Source organism: Heteronotia binoei, chromosome 9 (assembly GCF_032191835.1).
Source record: "Heteronotia binoei isolate CCM8104 ecotype False Entrance Well chromosome 9, APGP_CSIRO_Hbin_v1, whole genome shotgun sequence".
Lineage (NCBI taxonomy): Eukaryota > Metazoa > Chordata > Lepidosauria > Squamata > Gekkonidae > Heteronotia > Heteronotia binoei.
In genome coordinates, this window is record NC_083231.1 from 122,516,871 (window position 1) to 122,543,521 (window position 26,651).

Consider the following 26,651-nt stretch of genomic DNA (forward strand, 5'->3'; position numbering starts at 1 on the left):
TCAACCCAGACTGTTCCCTGGAAGGTCAGATGCTGAAGCTGAAGCTCAAATACTTTGGCCACCAAATGAGAAGGGAGCCCTCACTGGAGAAGGTCCTGATGCTGAGAAAGACAGAAGGCAAAAGAAGAAGGGGACGGCAAAAGAGGAGATGGCTGGACAGCGTTAGTGATGTAACAAATGCGAGTTTAAGCAGACTTTGGAGGATTATTATTAGTTTATTTCTATTCCGCCCCTTCCCCCTTTTGGGGGGCACAGAGCAGAGTACAACGATTTGAATTAAAATCACAGTAAAATCATAATAATGATAGAAGACAGGAGGGCCTGGCGTGACTTTGTCTGTAGGGTCGCAAAGATTCGGACTCGACTGTGTGACTGAACAACAACAAATGTATTGTTTATTGGTTATTTATAAGTATAAGCATGGCGTGACCGCTCCACATAGTCCTATACTAGCAGGCCCCACTTGGACCCCCTGAGCAAAAAGTTGCTAGCTACGGGGCTGGAGTCCGCCCTCCAAATCAGCTGCTTCCGCCAGGGGAACTGATCTCTACAGTTTGGGAAACAGTTGTAATTCCAGGAGATCTCCAGGCCCCACCTGGAGGCTGGCCACCCTAATCCACACCCTCTGCTTTTCAGTGGGGCTCCCTTCTGAGAAACAGTATTCAGGATTGTGTCGTTACAGCAGATCAGAGCCAGCAGAACACAACTTGAGGAGGAAAGGCAGAGGAGAAGCAATGGCTGTGGGTGAATAATGCTAATAATTGAACACCTTTGAACGATCAACTGGATTGAATGAGATTTCTTGCTGGGGCTGGGAGATTGCAGCGTTTTTGGTTTAGACTTCAGTTGCTGCGTGAGAACCCAACAGGGCTGTTCTTCAAATGTGACAATCAAATGATGGGCAGTTATTTGAACAGGGCTCTTTGTGATCTGTCCCACAGGTAGAACACCGAAGGTGACAAGACTCCTTTGAAAAGAAGCACAAAGCATGCCGCCACAAAAGTCTGGTAAGTTCCTCCCACCTTTATTTTGTCTTCACTGGAGTATATCTCTATCTCCAATTGCTGCTCAGGGTGGGGAGAGATGCTTCAGGTATTTCCCCTTCTTCTGCAGTAAACCGGGGGGATGACACGTATAAGGCCTTCATGGGCATATCTCTGTACCGAGCTTGCAAGATCTTGTAAAGTCTGTGTATGTGCACTGTGCTTGGAAGCAATCATGAGGGGCGTAAAGAAGAAAGTCTGTGATTTTTACTAACTTCAGAAGAAGTGATCACTGTTGTCTGGAGATGAGATATGATTCCAGGGAATCCCCAGGTCCCACCTGGAGGCTGGCATCCCTATCTGTCTGGCAGTGCACAATGCCTCCTCCAACTAGGGTTGCCAAGTCCCCGCTGTTCTGCAGTGGGGGACTTTTGCCCGTGCTCAAAGTGCACACACAATGCAATGATGTCATCCGGAAGTGATGTCATTGCACTAGCGACACCACTCGTGGCCTCTCTAGGCATTTTTGGGGAAACTCTATGGTTTTCCCAGATGCTCTGGCCATTTGGAAGGGAAAATCTCTATTGTACCATAGAGTTTTCCCGCCCAAATGTCTAGAATGTCCGGGAAAACCATAGAGTTTTCCTGAAAACTAGAGAGGCTGTGAGTGGTGTCACTGGCACAATGACATCGCTTCCGGACTGGGGGCTTGGCAGCCCTACCTCGAACACCACATTTCATACAAATCAACTTTCTTCACTGTACAACTTCCACATCCACACGTAGTGACAGGGAACGCTGTGGCATGACTTAACTTGGTCAGATAAAGGAGACACAAACACATCAGGGCATGTCAGCTAAATTTCCCTCCTTTGCAGAGTAAGTTTTCCAGGGTACGTCCCTCTGCATACGAGCTGATTGGCAACTGATTGCATACGAGCTGATTGGGGCTGAGTGGTGGGGGAAGGCATCCCTAGCAAGGACCTGAAGATAATTGGACACTTTTCATCTGGAATTAACTCTGTCCAGCCTGGTACTGTCAACATGTTTGTGGAAGTGCCAGCCTGTGCTGTCTGTGCCACGCGTAGGGTGACCAGGGCATGAGGGCAGTGGTGCTGTGTGGAAAGGAAGTAGCTATTCCCCTTCCAGATATACAGTTTACTTTTCTGCATCTGAAACAGCCACATGGAAGTTAAAACCTCTCAGGCATTTTGCAGATCTCTGGCATACAGGGGTGACCCAATGCCCCATGGTGCCCTAGGCAGATTTGCTGCCTGGTGCCCCCCAAAGCACCCCCGCTCCTCCCCCCGCCGTGCCCCCTTCCCCCCCTTCGCCGTGCCTCCTCCTCCCTCCCTTCGGACCCTTCCACCACCGTGTCATTTTCAATGCCAGAACTGGCTCTAGCGCCGCGTTCCGGCTCTTTAAAGCCCCCCCTCCCCGGTCGAACACTCGAAACACAGCTAAAACCACGCCGTGGGGGTGGGGCGTGCTCACCGGCTCTCAGGAAGAGCGTCCTGAAAGGACGATGCCCGCTGCCACTGACTCCTCTCTTCCATCCAGGAAGTGGGGAGGGGAGGAGTCAGTGGCAGCGGGGGTCGCCCTTTCAGGATGCTCTTCCTGAGAGCCCGTGAGCACACCCCACCCCCGCAGCGCAGTTTTAGCTGCGTTTCGAGAGTTCGGCCGGGGAGGGGGGGCTTTAAAGAGTCAGAACGTGGGGCTAGAGCCGGTTCCGGAGTTGAAAATGACACGGGGTGGGAAGGGTCCGAACTCCGAAGGGAGGGAGGAGGCACGGGGGCAAAGAGCCGCGGGGGGAGGTGAAGGGAATGGAGGGCAGGCAGCGGTAGCGGGGGGGGGGGCGGGGGAGGCAGGCAAACTAGGTGCTTGCCTGGGGCACCGGGAGGGGGAGTGCGGAAGCCCAATTTGCTTCCCCCACTCTCCCGGCACTCTAGGCAACTGCCTAGTTTGCCTAGTGGGTGGGCCGGCCCTGCTGACATAACTGAGAGGTGAACACCTTAGACTGCCGGCCGCAGTGCCCAGCCACATTTGGCCTGGCCATATTTACTTCTGGCTGGACCGATCCTGCTGTGGAGCTGCCTCCCAGCTGAGAGCAGCTTCCAACGTAATACATTATACCTTCTGTAGGGCAATGTATTCCTGATGTATATTCATTTTAATGTTCATATCATATTGATAAATTTACAGGTGATCTGAAAAATCGCAAGTCAGCGGTGGGGGGAAAAGCATCAAAAGCATCAAAAGGTCAGTAGAAGGCATCATGCCCCGCGTCTTACATCGTGGCACTGAGAAGATGAGGCCAAATCAGTCCTGCTGGGGTGGGCCAAAGAGGTGGATCAGGCCTGAAGCAGGCTCCATGGCACAGCAACCTGGGGGGGGGGGTACTTCCAGAGTAGGGATGCCAACTCTAGGATGGCAGCTTCCTGGAGATCTGAGGGTGGAGCCTGGAAAAGGCACGGTTTGAGGAGGCCAGAGAGTCCCCCCTTGGAAGCTAAAGTTTCATCCAGGAGAGCTGATTGCTGTGGTCTGCATATCAGTTGAAATTCTGGGATACCTCCAGGCCCCACCTGAAGGCTGGCACCCCTATCCCAGAGGCACCCTAAGGCAGGGCTAGCCCGAGGGTGCATAGTGCCTAAGGCTGCCTCACTGCCCGCTACCCCCCTCTGCGGTGGCACCCCCTCCACCCATGGCACTGCCCCCCTCCTCAGCACCTCATCCCTTTTAATTTTAATGCTCGGAACGGGCAGTGAAATGCCACATTCCCCAGGCTCTTTAAAGGCCACCCCCTTGCCAATCATCTGATCGGCAGTAGATCTATATCAGAGGCAGGTAGCTCCTATGCCCTCCTATGCTCACAATCAGTGTGGGGCAGCAGCGGCGGAAAGGATGAGTGAGCCGCTGAAAAAGCGGCCACCGCCACTGCCTCCTCCCTACTTCCTTGTCCCGCAATCCAGGAAGGAAGTGGGGAGGAGGCAACAGAGGTGGCCGCTCTTTTTCGCAGCTCGCTCTTCCTTCCTGCCACTGCTGCCCCTGCTCTGTTCCTGAGCGCGCCAGAGGGAGGGCATAGGAGCTGCCAGCCTCTGGCGCAGTTTTACCCGCTGATCGGCAGAGGGGAGGGGTGGCCTTTTAAAAGCCCAGGGAGCACGGCACTTCACCACCGGTTCCTGGGCATTAAATTGTGAGCAAAAGGGGAGGGATGGTGGCTCAGTGGTAGAGCATCTGCTTGGGAAGCAGAAGGTCCCAGGTTCAATCCCCGGCATCTCCAACTAAAAAGGGTCCAGGCAAATAGGTGTGAAAAACCTCAGCTTGAGACCCTGGAGAGCCGCTGCCAGTCTGAGAAGACAATACTGACATTGATGGACCAAGGGTCTGATTCAGTATAAGGCAGCTTCATATGTTCATATGTTCAAAAGAAGGAGGAGGAGGCTGGGGAGGCAAATAAGGATTTGCCTAGGAGGCGGGGTGGGGGGGGGAAGGCTGCATTCGGTGACCCCAACTTGCTGGGGCCTAGCCCCTAGGCAATTGCCTAGCTTGCCTAGTGGGCAGGCCAGCCCTGCCCTAAGGATGTCGTGCTTCCTGGGAGGAGAAAGGCAGCCTTTCCACTGGTTTGTACAAATGACAGGCAAGAGACAGAAGAAGCTCTGTGAAGCCTGTGCTTGAAGTTAGTTTCAGAAGCACTCTGTGTAGCTGGAGCTGTTAAGACATGCACAGTGGGGTCCAGCTAGGCCTGCCAGGCTTCTGGAGATCTCCTGGAATTAGGGTTGTCAGACCCCCAAGTGGATGAAGGGGTTCCCCACAACCAAGCCCTACCACCACAATGCTGATCGGCGGGTCGGCATGGCAATCTTACCCCCGAAAAGGAGGTCTCACATGCTCTGGTATTTGGGAAATAGTACAACCCATATTTACCATAGAGTTTTTGCCCAAATACCAGAGCATTTCCCTGTCATCCTCAACATGATTACATCTCTTCTGGGTCACACTTCCGGGTGATGATGGGGCAGTGGGGCCTGACCGTGGGGGACCCCACCTCCAAAGGCGGTCTGCCTTTCTTAGCAATGAGCTGCAGATAGTTGGGCCCTTGTCACCTGGAATTACATCTGTGCAGCCATGTACTCTCAAAGTGTTCATGGAGGTGCCAGCCTGTGTGGACTGTGCCATGTGTAGGGTGACCAGGACTTGAGGGCAGTGGTGCTGTGGGGAGAGGGGGGTAGCGATCCCCCATCCAGATAGCCACTTCTCTTTTCTGCATCTGAAACAGCCACATGGAAGTTAAAACCACTCAGGCTTTTTACAGATCTCCAACATAGCTGAGAAGTGAACACCCCAGACCGCCTGTGGTAGTGTTCAGCCATGTTTGGTCCAGCCATATTTACTTCTGGCAGGACTGATCCTGCTGTGCAGCTGTCTCCCAGTCCCACTCCCCTGAATTATGTCTTTTCTATTATTGTCTAATTTATTTATATTGCACTGATCTTCATCGTGGTCTCTGTGTAGTCCCACACATGGGTCTTGCCGCAGGCAACGAATCCATACCTCAGAGTCTCCAATAGCTCGCTTACAGCACTTTTTTGTGCGCTTTCCACTCGCTCTGGGGAGCAGGCATCAACTGAGCATGCCTGGAGCGAGCGGGAGGCACCATTCCCACTCAGTTTCTTCCTTTCCGCCGCCCAGACAACACCTACCTTGCTGCGTTCCTCACTCCTCAGCTTGTCTTCCTTCCATTTCGTATCTTCTATTTGGTATCGTATTCTCCTTTGTTTCTCTCCACGTTTCACCAATCTTTCGTCAATTTTTTTTTTAAAGCCCTTGTTTCTGCGCTTTCCTTTCCCTGCTTTTCTCCCTCCCTCCCCTCCCCTGTCCTGAGCGTATGGAAGGGAAAATCACTTTTAAAAAGTGTCAGCAGTGTGGAGCTAAAATCCCCACTTCAGACGGTCATTCATACTGTCTTTTCTGCCTGGGTGAAGCTCATGCCCTCATTGCGCCAACTTTGGCAAACAGGCACGAAAAAATTGAGCGGCTAGAGTTCAAAGATTCTTGCTCAAAAAGTCTCTGCGGGCTATGCCCACCTCTGATTTGCCACCTCCCCCAAACCAAGTGGGAGATTCAGCTTCAGCTTCATCGGCTGATCTCTATTCAAAATTGCTTGGAACGGTACAGACTGCATACTGATAGCTCCATGGTGGCCACGGCAACCGTGGTTCACGAGGCTCCTTCAAATGTCCCATCACACTTATCGCCGCCTTCCCCTGGCAGACAATCTCCTCACCCAAGATCTTGGCCAGGTATAGCACCACAACCCTCAAATTCTAGGACTTACGGCTTGGAGAATTTGGCCACATCTTTACCTCTAAGAGTAGCTGAAGATATCCTGAATGCTAGAAAACCTTCTACCAGGCGCTCATACCAGTGCAAGTGGAAGCGCTTCTGCTCCTTTGCATCCTCTCTACATCTCCATCCAGAGTCTGTACCTCTTCCTTTGATCCTGGAATACCTGCTGTCTCTGCAGGTGTCGGGGCTCAGCTATTCTTCTCTAAAGGTTCACCTTTCAGCCATTTCTGCTTTCCACGAACCTATTGACGATCAGACTGTTTTTTCCCGTAGACTGTCCAAATCATTCCTAAAGGGCATGTTACACCTTCACCCTCCTATCAAACCGATTGTACCAGTTTGGAGTTTGTCGTTAGTGCTTTCACAGGTTATGAAACCCCCATTGGCCACTGTGGACCTTAATCTTCTCTCCTGGAAGACTGCCTTGTTAGTTGCTCTTACTTCCGGCAAGCAGGCCAGTGACTTGTGTGCCTTCCGTTCTGACCCTCCTTATACAGTCTTTCATAGGAACAAGGTGGTCCTAAGACCGGACCCTTCCTTCTTACCCAAGGTTGTATTCACAATTTCATCTTTCAACTTCTACTTCATTGCCCACGTTTTTTCCTGATCCTAAGGACTCTGGACAAAGAGCTCTACACAAAGAGTTTTGTCCTTTTACCTCTCTCGTACACAACCGTTCCGTAAGGACCCTAACTTATTTGTGGCTTACAGCAATCCTCAAAGAGGACACAAAATTTCTACCCAGAGACTCTCTAAGTGGGTATCCAGTGCAATTCGGTTGTGTTACGAAGTTGCTAAGCAACCTTTACCTGAAGGCCTTAAGGCTCACTCGAGTAGAGCAGTCTCGACCTCTTCGGCCTTCCTGGAGGGCGTCTCCTTAGAGGACGTTTGTGCTGCTGCATCATGGTCCTCGCCATCCACGTTCGTCTCGCACGATGCCTTGGACGTTCGTGCCAGACAGGATGCCTCCTTCGGCCAAGAGGTCCTCAGGTCCATCTTCCACTGAAATCACCCCAGGTGAGTGCATGCACATGCTGTAAGTATGAAAATGTTTCTTTTTGCCAGCACCCACCTTCCTTTTGACTTTCAGCTTGCTAGTCACCCATGTGTGGGACTGCACAGAGACCACGATGAAGATAAACAGGTTGCTTACCTGTAACTGATGATCTTCAAGTGGTCATCTGTGCAGTCACACACGCCCACCCAGCCTTCCCCTCTGCTTGCTTTTTCTGCCTTGGTTTTACCTCTGTAGACTGTCAGTAGCGGCTGGAAGAAACTGAGTGGGAATGGCGCCTCCCGCTCGCTCCAGGCATGTGCAGTCGATGCCTGCTCCCTAGAGCGAGTGGAAAGCGCACCAAAAAGCACTCTAAGCAAGCTATTGGAGACTCCGAGGTATGGATTCGTTGCCTGCGGCAAGACCCATGTGTGTGACTGCACAGATGACCACTCGAAGATCATCAGTCACAGGTAAGCAGCCTGTTTTTCTCCCCAGTGGGAACCCAAAGCAACTTACGTCTCCTCTGTTGTATCCACACAACCACCCTGTGAGGTGGGTGAGGCTGAGAGTGTGTGACTGGCCCGAGATCACCCAGCAAGCTTCTATGGAAGACTGGAGATTTGAACCTGGGTCTCCCGGATGCTAGCCCAACATTTAACCACTACACCATGCTTGGCTCTCTTTTATGAAGAATCCAGGACAAAGAGTGTCAAGGGAATGGCTTTATTAGAATGCAGCATTGCAGGCGATGTTACTGTATCCTACCTACCTTCTGTAGGGCAATGTATTCCTGATGTATATTCATTTTAATGTTCATATTATATTGATGAATTTACAGGTGACCTGAAAAATCGCAAGTCATCGTTGGGGGCGAAAGCATCAAAAGGTCAGTAGAAGGCATCATGCCCCGCGTCTTACATCATGGCACTGAGAAGATGAGACCAAATCAGTCCTGCTGGGGTGGGCCAAAGAGGTGGGCCAAAGCAGGCTCCATGGCACAGCAACCTGGGGGGTACTTCCAGAGTAGGGATGCCAACTCTAGGATGGCAGCTTCCTGGAGATCTGAGGGTGGAGCCTGGAAAAGGCACAGTTTGAGGAGGCCAGAGAGTCCCCCCTTGGAAGCTAAAGTTTCATCCAGGAGAGCTGATTGCTGTGGTCTGCATATCAGTTGAAATTCTGGGATACCTTCAGGCCCCACCTGAAGGCTGGCACCCCTATCCCAGAGGCACCCTAAGGCAAGGCTAGCCCTAGAGTGCATAGTGCCTAAGGCTGCCTCACTGCCCGCTACCCCGCTCTGCGGTGGCACCCCCTCCACCCCCGGCACTGTCTCCCTCCACAGCGCCTCCTCCTTCCCTCTTTCACAATTTTAATGCTCGGAACAGACACCCTGTGAGGAGGGTGGGGCTGGAGAGGGCTCTCACAGCAGCTGCCCTTTCAAGGACAACCTCTGCCAGGGCTATGGCTGACCCAAGGCCATTCCAGCAGGTGCAAGTGGAGGAGTGGGAATCAAACCCGATTCTCCCAGATAAGAGACCGCACACTACACCAAACTGGCTCTACACCAAATGCAGCACTGCAGGCAATGTTACTGTATCCTATCTACCTTCTGTAGGGCAATGTATTCCTGATATATATAGTCATTTTAATATTCATATTATATTGATGTCTTTACAGATGTGGGGAAAATACCACCAGAGCAGAGCCCAAAAGGTCAGTAGAAGGGATCATGCCCCGTGTCTTGCCTCATGGCACAGAGAAGAAGAGGTTGAAGAAGTCCTGCTGGGGAGGGGGGAAGAGGAGGGCTCCTTGCGCCCAGGTGCATCATATGAGAACATATGAAGCTGCCTTATATTGAATCAGATCCATCGAAGTCAGTATTGCCTACTCAGACTGGCAGCGGCTCTCCAGGGCCTCAAGCTGAGGTTTTCGCACCTACTTGCCTGGACCCTTTTTAGTTGGAAATGCCAGGGATTGAACCTGGGACCTTCTGCTTCCCAAGCAGATGCTCTACCACTGAGCCACCGTCCCTCCCCATTATCATCAAGGGGCAATGGGGCTTAAGGTGCATTCAGGCTCCATGGCACGGCAATGTGGGCAGTACTCCCAGAGTAGGGTTGCCAGCTCCAGGATGGAAACTTCCTGGAGATTTGAGGGTGGAGCCTGAAAGAGGGCAGGGTTTGAGGAGGTCCATCCTTGGAAGCTGAAGTTTCCTCCAGGAGAGCTGTGACGGACAGCAAGCAGATACATAGAGGCAGTGCTGCTTGGGAGAGAGTGAATTAGCTGAACTAATTGACAGCTCATGGAATGAAACTCGCACTGATTGGAGAACTGCAGCTCACTGTAGAGGGGTGGGTGACTGTTAGGCAGTTGGAGAGTTGGCTGCAGAAGAGAGTGGCGGCTTGGGAGACTCTCTAGTGTAAGAGGAGTCTAAAAAAAAGCATCTGTTTCAGAGCCAGTGTGAAGTGGCCAGTACTTTTTTTTGTACAAAAAGCCCAGCAGGAGCTTATTTGCATATTAAGCCACACCATCTGGCTGGGAGAATATGGCTGCCTCATGGTGGGTCGGGCCAGCCAAAGCCTTGGCCAACCCAAGCTCTGCTCCGCTTCTTTGAACTCCTGCAAAAAAAAAAAAAAAGCCCTGGGTGTGGCTTGGAAAAAGGACAGACTCTGAAGGAGACTGTTCCAATAGTTTAATCAGTCTCTGTGTCTAAAACAAAGAAACACAACTTTAGAAGGGAGTTAGTTCCATAAAAGAGACCCTTTTCCTCTGACTCCCCCAGTTGACCCTTGTTATCAAAGTAATGTTGGCCATTGCTCCCCAGGCCTTTTCTGAATAATGTGATACCTTTACGATAAATAGATGTTTAATTGGAAATATGCTTGGGAACGGAAAAGCTTCTTGAGAGCCTCAGGACCAGAACCAATGGTTTGAAATTAAATCAAAAGAGGGTTTGTAGAATCTTTCGGGATCAAGTGCCGTGTTCTACTGGAGAAAGTTTTCCTTCCAGACGTTTCGTTCTCAGCTGCGGAGAACATCCTCAGTGGCGTTGCAGCCGGAGCAGGCGCTCAGACCTTCTTGGCCGCTCTGCATTCCCCATACAGTTTCGGTTTTCAGGCTGTCCTTTCCCAGCAGTCATGCACAGCAATACTCAATGCACAGCAGCCAAGAAGGTCTGAGCACCTGCTCCGGCTGCAACGCCACTGAGGATGTTCTCCACAGCTGAGAACGAAATGTCTGGAAGGAAAACTTTCTCCAGTAGAACATGGCACTTGAGCCCGAAAGATTCTACAAACCCTAATGATGTTACCAGCCGTGAAAACCTGAAATCTTTGATAAATCAAAAGAGTTTCCGGCTCAACATTAGGAAGAACTTCCTGACCATTAGAGCAATTCCTCAGTGGAACAGGCTTCCTCCTTGGGAGGTGGTGGGCTCTCCTTCCTTGGAGGTTTTTAAGCGGAGGCTAGATGGCCATCTGACAGCAATGAGGATCCTGTGAATTTAGGGAGGGATTTAGAGAGAGCCCCGTGGCACACAGTGGTAAAGCTGCAGTACAGCAGTCGGAGCCCTCTGCTCATGACCTGAGTTCGATCCCAGCGGAAGCTGGTTCAGGTAGCCGGCTCCAGGTTGACTCAGCCTTCCATCCTTCCGAGGTCGGTAAAATGACTACCCAGCTTGCTGGGGGGAAAGTGGAGATGACTGGGGAAGGCAATGGCAAACCATCCCATAAAAAGTCTGCCGTGAAAACATTGTGAAAGCAACGTCACCCCAGAGTTGAAAACGACTGGTGCTTGCACAGGGGACTACCTTTACCTTTTTTATTTGTGAGTTTCCTGCATTGTGCAGGGGGCTGGACTAGATGACCCTGGAGGTGCCTTCCAACTCTATGATTCTATGATTCTAGTTCTCCACTTATAAGCTTTATATCCAGTGTGAAGTGACTGTAAGTCTGGAAGATAAGGATTTAGCAAATGGTCTGAAGTGGCACAGTGGCACTGTGAAAAGCCCAGGTTATTTTCTTGAAGAGAAGACAATAACGATCTTGCCAGAGAAAAGGGTCTATTAGGAAAACTCTAGAACACACACGTCTGTGTGACTGACAAATATAAAATTCAAAAGGAATACAATTCATAAGGCAATCAAGAACAAGTAATATCTAAGCAAAAGCCCTGAAACATCTGTAATGCCTTCCGTGAAAGCAAAACAGCCTTAAGTGTCAAAATGTCTCTTGTTTATTCAGCACTATAAAATGCAGTCCTGTAAAAATATTTATCTTTCTGTCTACTACTTCCAAATCTTAAAGCCTATGTGAATATTCATTCCCTTCCCTGCCAGTTTGTTCAAATAAATCTAGATGCTGCTTAAATCTTTATGCGGGCTTAAAGTGGCATTTCTGAAGAAAAATATTTGGAACGTGATGCAACGTAAGGGTGATCATTTTGGAGGTGATTAATAGCCACCTTGTTCCAGGAGCTGATCCCTGTAGGCTGAAGCTCAGTTGAAATTCTGGGATACCTCCAGGCCCCACCTGGAGGTTGGCACCCCTGTTTCAGAGGCACCCTGAGGATGTCATGCTTCCTGGGAGGAAATAGGCAGCAGTTCCATTGGTTCATAGAAGCCAGAGACAGAAGAAGCTCTGTAAAGCCTGTGTTGCTGGAGCTGTAAGACATGCAGACCGGAGTCCAGCTAGGCTTGCCAGCCTTCTGGGGATCTCCTGGAAGTAGGGTTGCCAGACCTCCAAGTGGACACTGGGGCCCTCACTGCCAGGCCCTGACAGTGTCCTATTCCTTTAAGGAGGCTTGGAACTGTCAGGGATTGAATCATCCTTGACTACAGATGGTACATTGTCGTCAGGTGTAGGCCACTTAACCAGTTTGCATTGTGATTGGCTAAGACCACTAGAAATGCAGTAGCCAGCTACCGGTTCACTGGGTTAGGGAAAGAGCGCTACTAGCGTGGCATACTGTTTGGATAATGGATATTGGAGTGATGACTTTGGACCGTGTAATGACTACTCTCTTGGACTCTGTATTTGTACCTCTGCCTGGCTCTACTTGTGTGTAAGTGTATGACCCTTGGACTGCCTACTGACTCCGTTACCTGCCTGAACCCAATACAGTTTGTTTCACCTGCTGTCTGTTTCGAGTGCCTTCCTTGGGACTGCTCCCTGTGACGGGTGAGTCCAGTGGTCACTGCTTCTACATCTCTGCCAAGCCTTACCACCCTGCTGCTGATCAGCTGGCCAGGGAGGGGATCTTACCCCCAAAAGGAGGCCCAGCCAGTGTTTCAGCAACATGGTGACCTGATGTGCTCTGGTATTTGGGCAAAAACTCTATAGTAGAAGCCAAATTTGCCATAAGAGTTTTTGCTGGAACACCAAAACATTGCCCTGTCGTCCCCAACATGATTACATCACTTCTGGGTCACATAGGCAGTGACACAGACACTTTGTGGCATGTCGGCTACATCTCCCTCTTTTGCAAGGTAAATTCCCCGTCCCCCCACCCCCGAGCCCATTGGTGGGAAGGGCATGCTCAAAAGGGAATAAACCAAACCAAATCAATCAGGTTACATCCCCCGGCCTGCGAGGTCAATTGGTGACGGGGCAATGGGGCTTAAGGTGCATTCAGGCGCCATGGCACAGCAACCTGGGCAGTACGCCCAGAGTACGGCTGCCAATCCCCAGGTGGGGGCAGGGGATCCCCCGATTTGGAGGCCCTCTCCCCGCTTCAGGGTCGTCAGAAAGCGGGGGGAAGGGAGGGAAATGTCTGCTGGGAACTCTGTTATTCCCTAGGGAGATTTATTCCCATAGAAAATCATGGAGAATTGATCCATGGGTACCTGGGGCTCTGAGGGGCTGTTTTTCAGGGTAGAGGCACCAAATTTTCAGTATAGCATCTAGTGCCTCTCCCCCAAATACCCTCCAAGTTTCAAAAAGATTGGACAAGGGAGTCCAATTCTATGAGCCCCAAAAGAAGGTGCCCCTATCCTTCATGATTTCCTATGGAAGGAAGGAATAGAAAAGGTGTGCCGTCCCTTTAAATGTGATGGCCAGAACTCCCTTTGGAGTTCAATTATGCTTGTCACAGCCTTGCTCCTGGCTCCGCCCCTAATGTCTCCTGGCTCCACCCCCAAAGTCCCCAGATATTTCTTGAATTGGACTTGGCAACCCTAGCCCAGAGTAGAGTTGCCAGCTCCAAGATGGAAGCTTCCTGGAGATTTGAGGGTGGAGCCTGAAAGAGGGCAGGGTTTGAGGAGTTGTCAGGACCCAGGTGGGGTGCCCCCTGATGCTGCCGCCACTCTGGAATTAGGGTCCCTTGGGAAGGCCCCTCTCAAGCCCTTCAGATTTCCCTTGCTTTGGCCAAGAAAATAGGTGCATAGACCAGGCAGAGTAACAACAAAAAGGGTTATTTTAAACAGGAAAATCAATAAAGGGCAAGTGAACAGATAAGGTGCTTTAAAACTATAGTAATGTGGGTGAAAGAAAAGAAACATAAAGTCCCTAACGCGACTGGACTGAACTGTCCCTAGTCTGTTAGGCCTCAGCCTGCTCACTCTCGCCCTCAGAGTGAGGTTCTTCCTCCTAAACAGCAGCCACCCTGCCTAGTTGGCCTCTCAAGAGGGAAGAATAGCGTTTGTCTCCTGAGAGAGCTTTTAAACAGTTCCCCCATAGAGCCTACTTGGGTGCTGATTGGCTGAAACTAGCGCCAAGCATTCCGGGGATTGTAGGCTGTCTCTTTCTACTGAGACACAAGCCTCACGGGCTCCCTAGGCCCACTAGGCCTCTGTCTCACAGCACAGATCATGACAGGAGTCCAGAGAGTCCACCCTCTTGAACTGAAGTTTCCTCCAGGGGAGCTGATCCCTGTAGGCTGGAGATCAGTTGAAGTTCTGGGATATCTCCAGGCCCCACCTGGAGGTTGACACCCCTATCCCAGCGGCCTCTAAGGATGTCGTGCTTCCCCAGAGGAAATAGGCAGCAGTTCCACTGGTTTGTACAAGCAACAGCCACAGACAGAAGAAGCTCCGTGAAGCCTGTGCTTGAAGTTAGTTTCAGAAACACTCTGTGGGTTGCTGGAGCTGTTAAGACATACAGACCAGCCTTCTGGAGATCTCCTGGAATTAGGGGTGCCAGACACACACACACACACACCCCAGTGGATGCAGGGGTCCCCTGCTGCCAAGCCCTACCACCCCACCACCAGTCAGCTCACCGGCAAGGGGATCTTACCCTGAAAAAGAAAGAGGCCCCGCTGAAGTTTCGGCGGCATGTGGATCTCACATGTCTTTTGAACTGAATGTGTTTGGAACAAAAACTCTATAGCAGCAAAAGCAAATTTACCATAGAGATTTTGCCCAAATACCAGAATGTCACTCCGACATAATGAAGTAATGTTGCTGAAACATTGTCTGGGCCTAGTGAGTAGCGGAGTGAGGATTAGAACTTGGGATTTCCAGGGTACTGGTTTGCTGCTCTTAACCACTAAACCACACTGGCTCTCTGTTCATCAGATACCCTTCCTGGAGGAAACTAAATGACCTCAGCTGCCCATGAAATGGTGGCTTCCAGCCGGCGCTATTATAGCTACTTCCATATGAGGCTGCCTTAGGAAAGTTCTCAGCATCTCCGGTTTGTTCAAAATGTGTCTCTTGGCTGAGGTCTGCCTCTACAATCCAATTATGCCACCTTTAAAGCAGTAGGTTGCAGTAAGCAGGAGAACACATGTGAAAAGATGCTACAGGAGAAACCATGTGAAAAACCCATGTTCTAAGACGCTACACAGTATAAATGAGAATTTCTGTATTGTCAAATGGTCTTGCAAATACTGTACAGTTCAACTCAGACAATATAACTGAATATCTTTTGAAGACAACAATCCCAATAGTAATAGTCCTGCAAGGACCCAAAGCACGTTTCTTCAATGGGAAAATTCAAACAGTTCTAAATTCCAAAAGGGAGAAGTACTGAAGCTACCAGCTATAAATTCATTAGCCAGGAGAGGTATTTCCCGAAGTCTTGAACCCAGGGAGCTTTGCCGGTCTGAATGTTCTAAGCGGGACTTTGTGCAGAAAAAGTACTTTTGTGTCATAAGACTGAGTGCATACATGTTTCTTATGAGTATATTTATTGTATTGCGTGACTTTATTGGATAGTGAGTGATATACTTTTGTGTTCAATTGCTTAAAATTATTTCAGTTTTATCTTTACTGGTAGCCAGCGTTTCCTCTGAGTTAGCATGAGCTAGCTCACAGATTTTTAACCTTCAGCTCACACCTTTTTGTCTTAGCTCAGGAAAAATGGCCCCAGAGCACAATAATTTATGCACTAGCTCACAACTTTAATGCCAGTAGCTCACAAAGTAGAAGTTTTGCTTACAAGAGTCTGCAGCTTAGAAGGAACATTGCTGGTAGCTCATGCTGAAAACTCATATGCAGTTCCTTAGAGAGAATAGATAATGATTAGTAGAAATGACTGAAGCTGAAATTTCTTTCTTCTTTTTGTTCAAGGAAAGAGTTCATCGGATAAGTTCAAGTTGTTCTTACTAAACCATTGGGCTCAACTGGTTGCCTTCTTGATATTCCTCTCTCTGCTTCTTCTTTTTTTATGGTATCTTCGGCTATGTAAGTTGAACCCTGACAGCACAGAAACGTTTTCAAAATGGACATGATGCAGTCTCTGCCTTTGCTTTCCCAGTTTCAGGGGGGTGCTGTAATGTATACTATTGCTCTGGGTTTTTTTAAAAAGAAAAGGCCCAGCAGGAACTCATTTGCATATTAGGCCACACACCCTGATGCCAAGTAAGCTGGAACTGCATTCCTGTGCGTTCCTGCTCAAAAAAAGCCGTGCTGTTGCTCATGCTTACCAAACATCTCTGAAACTTACAGTTTAAAAACCTACAATTTAGAAACTTCATCCAGACCTCGCCAACTTGACCAGACAACCAGTGCAATCCTCTTTCCCTGTTTGCAGTTCTTGGCCCTGCTCCTTTCTCTTCCGAGTCTCCTGGCTGAGAGACCTCCTTCCTCCTTAGGGTTACCCACTCCAGGTTGGGAAATTCCTGGATGTTGAGGGTGGGGCCTTGGGAGAGCGGGGTTTGGGACAGGGGCCCTTGGGGAGGTAGAATGTCACAGAAGCCACCCTTCAAAGCAGCCATTTTTTCTCCAGGGGAGATAATCTCTGTCATCGCAAAGTCAGCTGTGATTCCAGGAGATCTCTAGGCCTCACCTGGATGTTGGCAACCCTGTATCCTTCCCACTCTTCCCATTGTGTATCTTTATAAAGAGGACCGGGGGGGGGGGGTTTGAGCAGGAACGCACAGGAACACAGTTCCATCCGCTTGGCATGGGGATGTGTGGCCTAATATGCCAATGAGTTCCTGCTGGGCTTTTTCTACCAAAAAATGTGAAACAACGGCGATGCCAGGGGGTGCGGCCTAATATGCAAATGAGTTCCTGCTGGGCTTTTTCTACCAAAAAGCGTGAAACAACGGCGATGCCAGGGGGTGCGGCCTAATATGCCAATGAGTTCCTGCTGGGCTTTTCCTACAAAAAAGCCCTGAGTGAAACAATGGGGATGCCAGGGGGTGTGGCCTAATATGCCAATGAGTTCCTGCTGGGCTTTTTCTACCAAAAACTGTGAAACAACGGCGATGCCAGGGGGTGCGGCCTAATATGCAAATGAGTTCCTGCTGGGCTTTTTCTACCAAAAAGCCCTGAGTGAAACAATGGGGATGCCAGGGGGTGTGGCCTAATATGCAAATGAGTTCCTGCAGGGCTTCTCCTACAAAAAAAGCCCTGAAGAGCACTAAGGTATGGGGGACAATTCTCCTTCTGATAGCCCCCCCGCGCTGAAAGGGTAGGTTCTTCTGCTGGGGGGCTTCTCAGCCTTATTTCGTCCCTTGCCGCGACATGGTCTTTGGGGATAGCAGCATCCCAGAGAGACTTTACACAAGCTTGGTTGGTGATCCAGCCTCCAAGGAATCAGGAGGGCGAGTGAGGTATGGTGGTTTGAGTGTTAGTAGGGTTGCCAAGTCCAATTTAAGAAATATCTGGGGATTTTGGGGGTGGAGCCAGGAGACTTTGGGGGTGGAGCCAGGAGACTTTGGGGGCGGAGTCAAGAGCAAGGATGTGACAAGCATAACTGAACGCCGAAGGGAGTTCCGGCCATCACATTTAAGGGGACTGCACAAATTTTTCAATGCCTTCCTTCCATAGGAAATAATGAAGGATAGGGGCACCTTCTTTTGGGGCTCACAGAATTGGACCTCCTGGTCCAATCTTTTTGAAACTTGGGAGGTATTTTGGGGAGAGGCACTAGATGCTATACTGAAAATTTGGTGCCTCTACCTCAAAAAACAGGCCCCCCCAGAGCCCCTGATACCCGCGGATCAATTCCCCATCATTCCCTATGGGAATTGTTGGTGGAGGTGCATGATGGCTCTGGGGGCGGGGCTTCCCCCGCCGGCCAGCTGGCTGGGGGAGGGGGGAAGCCTGTAAAACCGGGGGATCCCCCTGTGGGACCTGGGGATTGGGAAGCCTAAGTGTTAGGCTCAGACAACAGCATTTAGATTTTGATCCCCACCCAGCAGTGAAATGGGTTGGGTGACCTTGGGGCAGTCTCTTTCATAGCACAACACACATTACAGTGTGGTTGTGAGGACAAAACCAGGGTTGGGAATGCCTTTGTATAATATCCCCTCTGCCTGGAGGAAGGGTGGCAGAAAAATATTTCAGATTCCTAGGAGGTGGTTGTGTCTTTGGCCACCCACGATGTCCATCACATTCCAATCAGGATTCAGTATCCTCAGGGCTTTTTTTTGTGCCGGAGCCCACAGGAGCACAGCTCCACCTGGGATGGCCAGGGATCTGGCAGAAGAAGGCAGCCACACGATCCCGGGCCAGCAACTGTTGCCAGCCAAGCTTGTGGGGACTGAGTCACGTACAGTGCAGTTTCCTGGGCTGGCTGGGCTTATAGGACTGGGCCATGCTGCAGCGCAGCTTCGTGGAGTTCCTCCTGGGCTTTTTTTAACAAAAAAACCCAAACACCTGGCATAAGCCAATTATGTCTGAACAACTCTTCTTTCATTAGGGTTTGTAGAATCTTTCGGGCTCAAGTGCCGTGTTCTACTGGAGAAAGTTTTCCTTCCAGACGTTTCGTTCTCAGCTGTGGAGAACATCCTCAGTGGCGTTGCAGCCGGAGCAGGCGCTCTGACCTTCTTGGCTGCTGTGCATTGAATGGGGCCAGGGCTGCTGGAGAGCTGCTATTTCTAGGCTGGAGGGGGTGTGGTGAAAGGGCAATTGGTTTGTGGATGTGCCCATTGTTTGGTGGGGCTTCCTGGAAGGGTAGTGGTAAGGAAACTGGCTGTTGAATGTGTCCATTGTTCTGTGTTAATTGCTGGGAGAGTTGGAAGGGGTGTGAAGATAAGGAAGATGGTTGTTGACTGTGCTGATTGTTCTGTGGAATGTGCTCGTTGTTCTGTGACTTCCTGCAATTTATAGTCTGTAGGGTGTTTTGCAGAGCTGGGTACCAAGATTGGTGGATGAAAATGCCTTCTTCCTTTCTGTTAAAGTTGTGCTGGTGTTTGTAAATCTCAATAGCTTCTCTGTTCAGGCGGGTGTGATAATGTGAGGCCGTAGAAAGGACTTCAGTTCATTCAAAGTGGATGATCCACCTGGGATCCCTGACCATCCCAGGTGGAGCTGTGCTCCAGTGGGCTCCGGCACAAAAAATGCACAGCAGCCAAGAAGGTCTGAGCGCCTGCTCCGGCTGCAACGCCACTGAGGATGTTCTCCGCAGCTGAGAACGAAACGTCTGGAAGGAAAACTTTCTCCAGTAGAACACGGCACTTGAGCCCGAAAGATTCTACAAACCTTAATGATGTTACCAGCCGTGAAAACCTGAAATCTTTGCTAACTCTTCTTTCTTCTTTCCTCTATTAGATACTGTTGAACTAAAAAAGCTCTCTGAAAAATATCGTGCTGTGACAAGAATCCATGAATTTATGAAAAATTACAATGAATCCTTTGAAGAGGTGAATGGTAAGTAAGTTAGTTCCAACAGGAATGGTAAGGACCTAGGGATGCCAACTCCAGGTTGGGGAAATCCTGGAGATTATGGGAAGGGCAGGGTCTGGGGAACAATGTCATCAAGTTAAATCGCCAGCATCCGTTTTCTCCAGTAGAACCGATCTCTGTTATCTGTAGATCAGTTGTAATTCCAGGAGATCTACAGGGTTCAACTGGAGGCTGACAACCCTATGAGGACCACAGGTCTCTTTCCACTCAGGAACGCTTATTTCTAAGGTCGCAGTCTCATTTGGGAATAGGGAAAAGTGCATTGCCTTGGGAGAGCGTAGGGTGGCCTTAGGGTTCAGTGTTGATCAACAAACTCCCTTCTCCCAACTCTTCTGAAAATTCCCCATCCTATACCCAAGAATTCACAATTTTCAGCTCACTTAGGAGGCAAATGTTTGCTGCATACTGTGAGCCTTGGTATTATCATGATAGCATTTCACAAGGTACCCGTATATGTTTATCCAGCTTTTGAACCATTAGATTACTGGTCTTTCTGTCGGATCATAGGAACATCAGATGAGCTCTGCTGGATCAGACCACTGCTGGATCATGCCAGCATCCTGTTTCACAAAGAGGCCAGCCATTTCCTCTAGAGGGCCAACCACAGGGCATAAAGGCTGGCGCCTTCTCGTGATGTTGCCTCTTGGCACTGGTTCAGATGCACGTGGGTGTCATAGAGTTGGCAGGGACCTGGAATGTCATCTAGTCCAACCTCCTTTACAGAGTTCAAAATCCAGTCTAGAGTATTCCTGACAAACAACTGCTGGGGAACAATTGACCACCCTTCTATTCTGATTATCTGCATCTATAAAGTGGTGGGGGAAGGGGGAGAAGCTTTACTTGGCATCTCCCTTGGTTAGTGTACCCAAGAGTAGGAAGGGGAGGATCTTCTTCATGGTCCCTGTGCAGTCCCACAGTTAGGTTCTGAGCCCTGCTCGAATCCAGCCTCGGAGACTCCCATGGCAGTGTTAGTGTTTTTTTGGTGGGCTTTTCTTCCAGTTCTGGGGAGCAGGCAGCCACTGAGCATGCCTAGAACTGAGAGGAAAGCTCCGCCCCTGTTCAGTTTCTCTTTTACCACAGCCCTGTCTGGACCTTGTTGCAATTCCTCCCTACTTACCTCAGCATTCTTTCGAGGTTTTTACCTTCACTTTTCAATCCTCTTCAACTTTCTTTGGATTCTCTCTTCATCGTCTATTTTTTTTTTAAAAAAGGACCCTTCGTGACTTTTCTATCTTCCCTTTTCCCTTCCCCTCCCCTCCCCCAAGCCTGGCAGGAAAGGGGAAAACCACCTTTTTAAAAAGGTGTTTAAGCTGCAGCACCAAACTTCCATCTTCAGACGGCAATTCCCATTGTTTATTTTGTTTGGGTGAGGGCCATAAAGTTGATTCCTGTGTCCACTGCCAAGAATTTGGGAAGTGGACCAGGAAAAATAGGGCTGCTCAACTGCGAAGTTACCTCATCAAGTCGTCATTTATGCCCTATCCAGAAACTGAGAATTTTGCTGCCTTCCTTCCCCCTAAAGAGCGGGGAGATTCGGATTCGTCGGCTGCTTCGCAAAAGTAAAAGCATAAGTCCGACAAAGATAAACATCGACAAAAGATGTCTTTGGACTTGTCGAAGTCTTTGACTTCTAGACCTACCGTGCCATGACCTCGACTTCGGCATCCAGATCTATAACTACCACAACCTCAACTTCAGCTCTGTCCATTCCTACCTCTCGCTCTCAACAGCAAACCTTGCCATTCATGCACCAGCAAGAGCCGTCTTCAACCTCGGCAACCACTCTGGTTCTATCGACACCTACTCCAAATTTCACTAGGCCTCTGGATCTGTTGGCTTTGACAGTTATTGTTATTCCTTACACTGATCTCTTCGCTCCCACCTTTCAGACTGTGATTTGGACTCAGCTACTGCTTCCCGCAACACTCCTCTGGCTGTGACTCAGCCTGATCTCGGAACCACAGCATGTGACACCTTCACAGCCCAGCAGCGGGGAGAAGCAGCAGCAAAGGGGAAGACAGCAGCGATCAGGGTGGGGAAGGAGGTGGGGAGAAGCGGCAGCAAGGCAACGGGGGGAAGAAGCAGCAATCGAGGCGGGGAGAAACGGCGGCAGTGGGGGAAGAAGCAGCAACCGGGTGGGAGATGGGGAGAAATGGCTGCAACAGGGGAAAAGCAGTGATCGGGGCGGAGAGGGAGACGGGGAGAAGTGGCGGCAATGGGGGGAAGAAACAGTGATCAGGGCGGGGAGGGAGAGGAAGGAGATGAGGAGAAGCAGCAGGAAAGCAACGGGGGAAGACAACAGCAATTCAGGGAGGGAGGGGATATTTTTAAACAAAAAGGTGGGGCTGCTTGATTTGGTGCCCCTCTAGGGCCGGCGCCCTAGGCAAATGTTTAGCTTGCCTAGTGGAAGAACCAGCCCTGCTCACACCTGACCTTCTGGTTCTGTGGACATAGTGCCCTGACATTTCTTCCTCAGCTCCTGCCTTGCTGGAAGGTTGCCTGTTGATGTGGTGTAGGGGATAGTATGGGGGGATGTCAAGGATTCTCCTTGTCATCAGCACTTCTGTATTGGTTCAGACTATTGTAATCCTTTGGCTAAACTGCTAGAATATCTCGCCAACTATGCAAACATGTTGTGTCTGTGAAACTTACAAGTAACCTTCTTTCACCCTGAAGTATGTCGTACTCCTTGGTATCAAGGTCAGCTACTCTCAGTCTGTTGGTTTTGTTGCAACTGGCTCCAACTGGAATTTGAACTAAGGAGGGATGGGGAATGATTCATTGGTAGAAAAAGGTGCTTTTTGCTCAAATGAATAATGGTCTGGACCTGACAATCTTGCTGTCTGTCTGTGCCTGTAACCCCAGTTTAACCAAGACACAGCCTTGCTCTGTAACGTCTTCATTCAGTGAATAACCTATCTGTGATTTAGCAAAAAGCTAAATCTTTTGAAAGCTTTTGATAAAATTCTTCATCAAAGGCTCCTTAGTAAGCTCAAGAGTCATGGAGTAAAAAGACAAGTCCTCTTGTGGATCAAAAACTGGCTAATTAACAGGAAACAGAGAGTGAGTATAAATGGGCAATTTTTGCAGTGGAGGATGGTAAGCAGTGGGGGTGCCGCAGGGCTCAGTACTGGGTCCCATGCTCTTTAACTTGTTCATAAACGATTTGGAGTTGGGAGTAAGCAGTGAAGTGACTAAGTTTGCAGATGACACTAAATTGTTCAGGGTGGTGAGAACCAGAGAGGATTGTGAGGCACTCCAAAGGGATCTGTTGAGGCTGGGTGAGTGGGCGTCAACGTGGCAGATGAAGTTCAGTGTGGCCAAGAGCAAAGTGATGCACATTGTGGCCAAAAATCCCAGCTATAAATACAAGTTGATGAGGTGTGAACTGGCAGAGACTGACAAAGAGAGAGATCTTGAGGTCATGGTAGATAACTCACTGAAAATGTCGAGACAGTGTGCAATTGCAATAAAAAAGGCCAATGCCATGCTGGGAATTATTAGGAAGGGAATTGAAAACAAATCAGCCAGTATCATAATGCCCCTGTATAAATCGATGGTGCGGTCTCATTTGGAGTACTGTGTGCAGTTCTGGTCACTGCACCTCAAAAAAGATATTATAGCACTGGAAAAAGTGCAGAAAAGGGCAACTAGAATGATTAACAGGTTGGAACACTTTCCCTATGAAGAAAGGTTAAAACGCTTGGGTCTCTTTAGCTTGGAGAAACATTGACTATGGGGTGACATGATAGAGGTTTACAAGATTATGCATTGGATACAGAAGATAGAGAAAGAAGGAGACTTCTGGGGGAGGAAAATGTCGAGCTGAGCTGCTTCTCATAATGGGAGTAGGCTGGAACTTCTGTTCGGGGTAGTGGAAGGCAAGTTAATGCCTACTGCCTACTTTTCTCAGTCAGAGATTAGTCCAAGATATGCACAGGAAACTTTGAGGAGATTTACCTTGGTTAAAAGGAATTCCGGGGGGGGGGGCTCCTTTGAGGCTTTGAGGGGTCTCTGGGAAGAGTTGCATTTTCATCATCTGCAGAAGTTTTCACAGTCATTTATTTGACATAAGCTCAACAGAATCCTAACCTTCTTGGGCATTGTTAAACATCTAAAGCTTCGCAAGACCGGTGGGAACTTGGATAACTGGAGGAGAAGGTGCAGATTACTATCTTTCATTCCGGGACTATTTACAGTTTAATGGAATAAATTTAAGAGGTGGAAAATGAAAATTTAGAAAGTTTGGAAGAAGAAGGAATGAAGAGGTGAAATTTGGACTCTGTAATTATAAAGGACAGTGCTAAAAAGTTGAAAGGAATGTATTGTTTGGTCTACTTGTGGTTTTGAAAAAAAGAGCACCATCGTCACAGACCTGCACATTCAAGTAATACAGAAAGTACGTCAAGTATCGTGAGATCTCCTTACCAGTGAGAATGAGACTTGGTGGCAAGTAAAGCAGGAAGTAATGGATGGAAAACCTACTCTAGGAATATTATACCATTGAGAAACATCGGCGGCCAAAATTAAAATATAGTTTTTAAAGTATTCAGGACATTTTAAATTGTTGGAATTAATTGAGAAGAGGATAAGAAGATAAACTATTGGGCATTCTATTTGAGTGGACTTTTGACGTTTTTAAAAGGTAAAAAAAATTGTAAAGAGCAGCAAAAAGTCGCGACTGCCATTTTGAAAGATTTAAAAACTTTAAAAATTAATATCTTGACTTTGGGAGCTCTGAGGATGGCTTTTGCTGATGATATAATGTTTATAAACGAAAACCCCATACAAGTTACACCTTTGTTGTTAGCTAAAATTCAAGAATATGGGGAGTTGGCGAGACTTTGTATTAATAGAGAAAAATCAAAAATCCTGTGTAAAAATATGCAGATAAACAAGCAACAAGAATTACAGAGACTAATGGGCTGTGAAGTCACCTCCAAGGTAAAATATCTGGGGGTGGAGATATCAATGAAGAATATTGATCTGTTTAAAAATAATTATGGGAAGTTATGGCACAAAATGGATGAAGACATGCTAAAATGGAACAAGCTCAATTTGTCATTAATGGGTAGAATAGCTGCAATTAAAATGAATATTTTGCCAAGAATAATGTATTTGTTTCAAACTATCCCTATTGTGAAGGATGGTAAACAATTTGATAAATAGCGAAGAAAAATTTCAGAATTTGTGTGGGCTGGGAAGAAACCAAGGATTAAAATGAAAATTTTGACAGATGCAAAAGAGAGAGGTGGATTTCAGTTACCGAACTTGAAATTATATCAGGAAGCAGTTTATTTAGTGTGGATAAAAGAATGGATAGCGCTGTTAAATAAAAGACTTTTAGTGCTGGAAGGTCATGGAAATAAATTTGGCTGGCACGCGTATTTGTATTATGGGAAGAAGAAGATGGACGGTTTTTTCTCTCACCATTATATAAGAAACAGTTTGTTAAGTACGTGGATGAAATATAAGAACTATGGGGATGAGAGAAGACCGTTGTGGATAGTACCAGCTGAAGTAATAAAAATAACAGCTGAGATAGGTGAAGAAAAGTGGTTGTCATACAATCAATTATTAAAAAAACAAAGTGGCAAAATAGAACTGAAAACTGCTGAAGAATTGAATAATAAATATGATTGGTTTCAAATGCAACAAATAAAGAGCTTGGTGGAGAAGGATATTAAAACTGAAGGAATAAGAAAAGAGCAAACAGAAATGGAAAAAGTTCTGCTTGGAGACAATGATAAATTAATTTCAAAAGTATATAAATTACTTCTACAATGGTCTACAGAAGATGAAGTAGTGAAATCTCAAATGATTAAATGGGCAATTAATGTAAATAAATTCAGATGGACACATGGGAATATTTGTGGAAGAACTATGAAACTCTCAGCATGTCAGAGTATAAAAGAAAACTGTTTTAAGATGATGTATAGATGGTATATAACTCCTAAAAAATTGACAAAGATGAATAACAAGATGCCAGACAGATGTTGGAAATGTAAAAAGCATGAAGGTTCTTTCTACCATATGTGGTGGACTTGTGAAAGAGCTAAAATGTTTTGGCAGATGATTCAACAAGAGATTTCTAAGATTTTGGGATATGAGTTTAATAAGGTTGCAGAGACTTTTCTGTTAGGATTACAAATGGAAACATTTCCAAAAGAAGATAGAACCTTATTCTGGTACATGCTCTCAGCTGCTAGGACATTGTATGCACAGTTGTGGAAGCAAGAAAAAATACCAGAGAAATGGGATTGGATTGTAAAAGTTATGACATGGAGTGAAATGGACAAGTTAACAAGAACCTTAAGATACTATGATTTAGAAGTATTTAAGATGGAGTGGAAAAAGTTCAGAAGATACGTAGAAAAAGAGTGGAAAATAAAAGGACACTGGACAATTTTTGATAATGATTAGTATAAGTGGGAGGAGGATTTGAATTTTAGTTTTTATTATTTAGGGGTAGGGGGGGACCTTTTATAATGATGTTTTGAATATAGTACACCGGGGGGGGGTCAAGTAACGGGGGGAGGGGTAGGTAGAAAGTAATATATGGGATAGAGAAAAAAGTAGTTATTAATGATTTAAGAAATTGAATATATTGCCATATGTTACTAATAAAAATTATTTCTTACAAAAGAAGATAAAGAAGTACTTTTCTCCCTTTCTCACAATACAAGAACTCGTGGACATGCAATTAAATTGCTGAGCAGTCGGGTTAGAACTGATAAAAGGAAATCCTTCACCCAAAGGGTGATTAACATGTGGAATTCACTGCCACGGGAGGTGGTGGCAGCTACAAGCATAGACAGCTTCAAGAGGGGATTGGATAAGCATATGGAGCAGAGGTCCATCTGTGGCTATTAGCCACAGCTTATTGCTGGAACTCTCTGTCTGGGGCAGTGATGTTCTGTATTCTTGTGCTTGTGGGGAAGCACAGTAGGAGGGCTTCTAAGCCTTACTTGTGGACTTCCTGATAGCACTTGGGGTTTTTTGGCCACTGTGTGACACAGAGTGTTGGACTGGATGGGCCATTGGCCTGATCCAACATGGCTTCTCTTATGTTCTTATGTAAACATAGAGGTCATTATCATTAATTAAGTGGACTTCAAACCCTGGTTTGAATCTCCTACCATGGAGGCTCTCTGGGTGACCTTGGGCCCATCACAAACTCTCAGCCTGGCCTACCTCACAGGGTGGGTTTTATGAGAAAATGGAGGAGGGCAGAACAATATTCTAAAAGCCA

At 48.0% G+C, this 26,651-nt stretch overlaps 1 protein-coding gene across 1 annotated transcript in view; it reads left to right on the forward strand.

Annotated features, from left to right (window-relative positions):
* Window positions 1-941: 941 nt before the first annotated feature.
* The window catches only part of LOC132577641 (uncharacterized), a 41,191-nt gene continuing 15,481 nt past the window's right edge, over window positions 942-26,651 (forward strand). Inside the window, exons 1-6 of the mRNA XM_060247430.1 lie at window positions 942-1,007; window positions 3,186-3,242; window positions 8,165-8,212; window positions 9,001-9,036; window positions 15,833-15,946; window positions 19,265-19,363. Coding sequence (XP_060103413.1) covers window positions 989-1,007; window positions 3,186-3,242; window positions 8,165-8,212; window positions 9,001-9,036; window positions 15,833-15,946; window positions 19,265-19,363 — 373 coding nt within the window. The 5' untranslated portion in view covers window positions 942-988. The remainder of the gene's footprint in view (window positions 1,008-3,185; window positions 3,243-8,164; window positions 8,213-9,000; window positions 9,037-15,832; window positions 15,947-19,264; window positions 19,364-26,651) is intronic.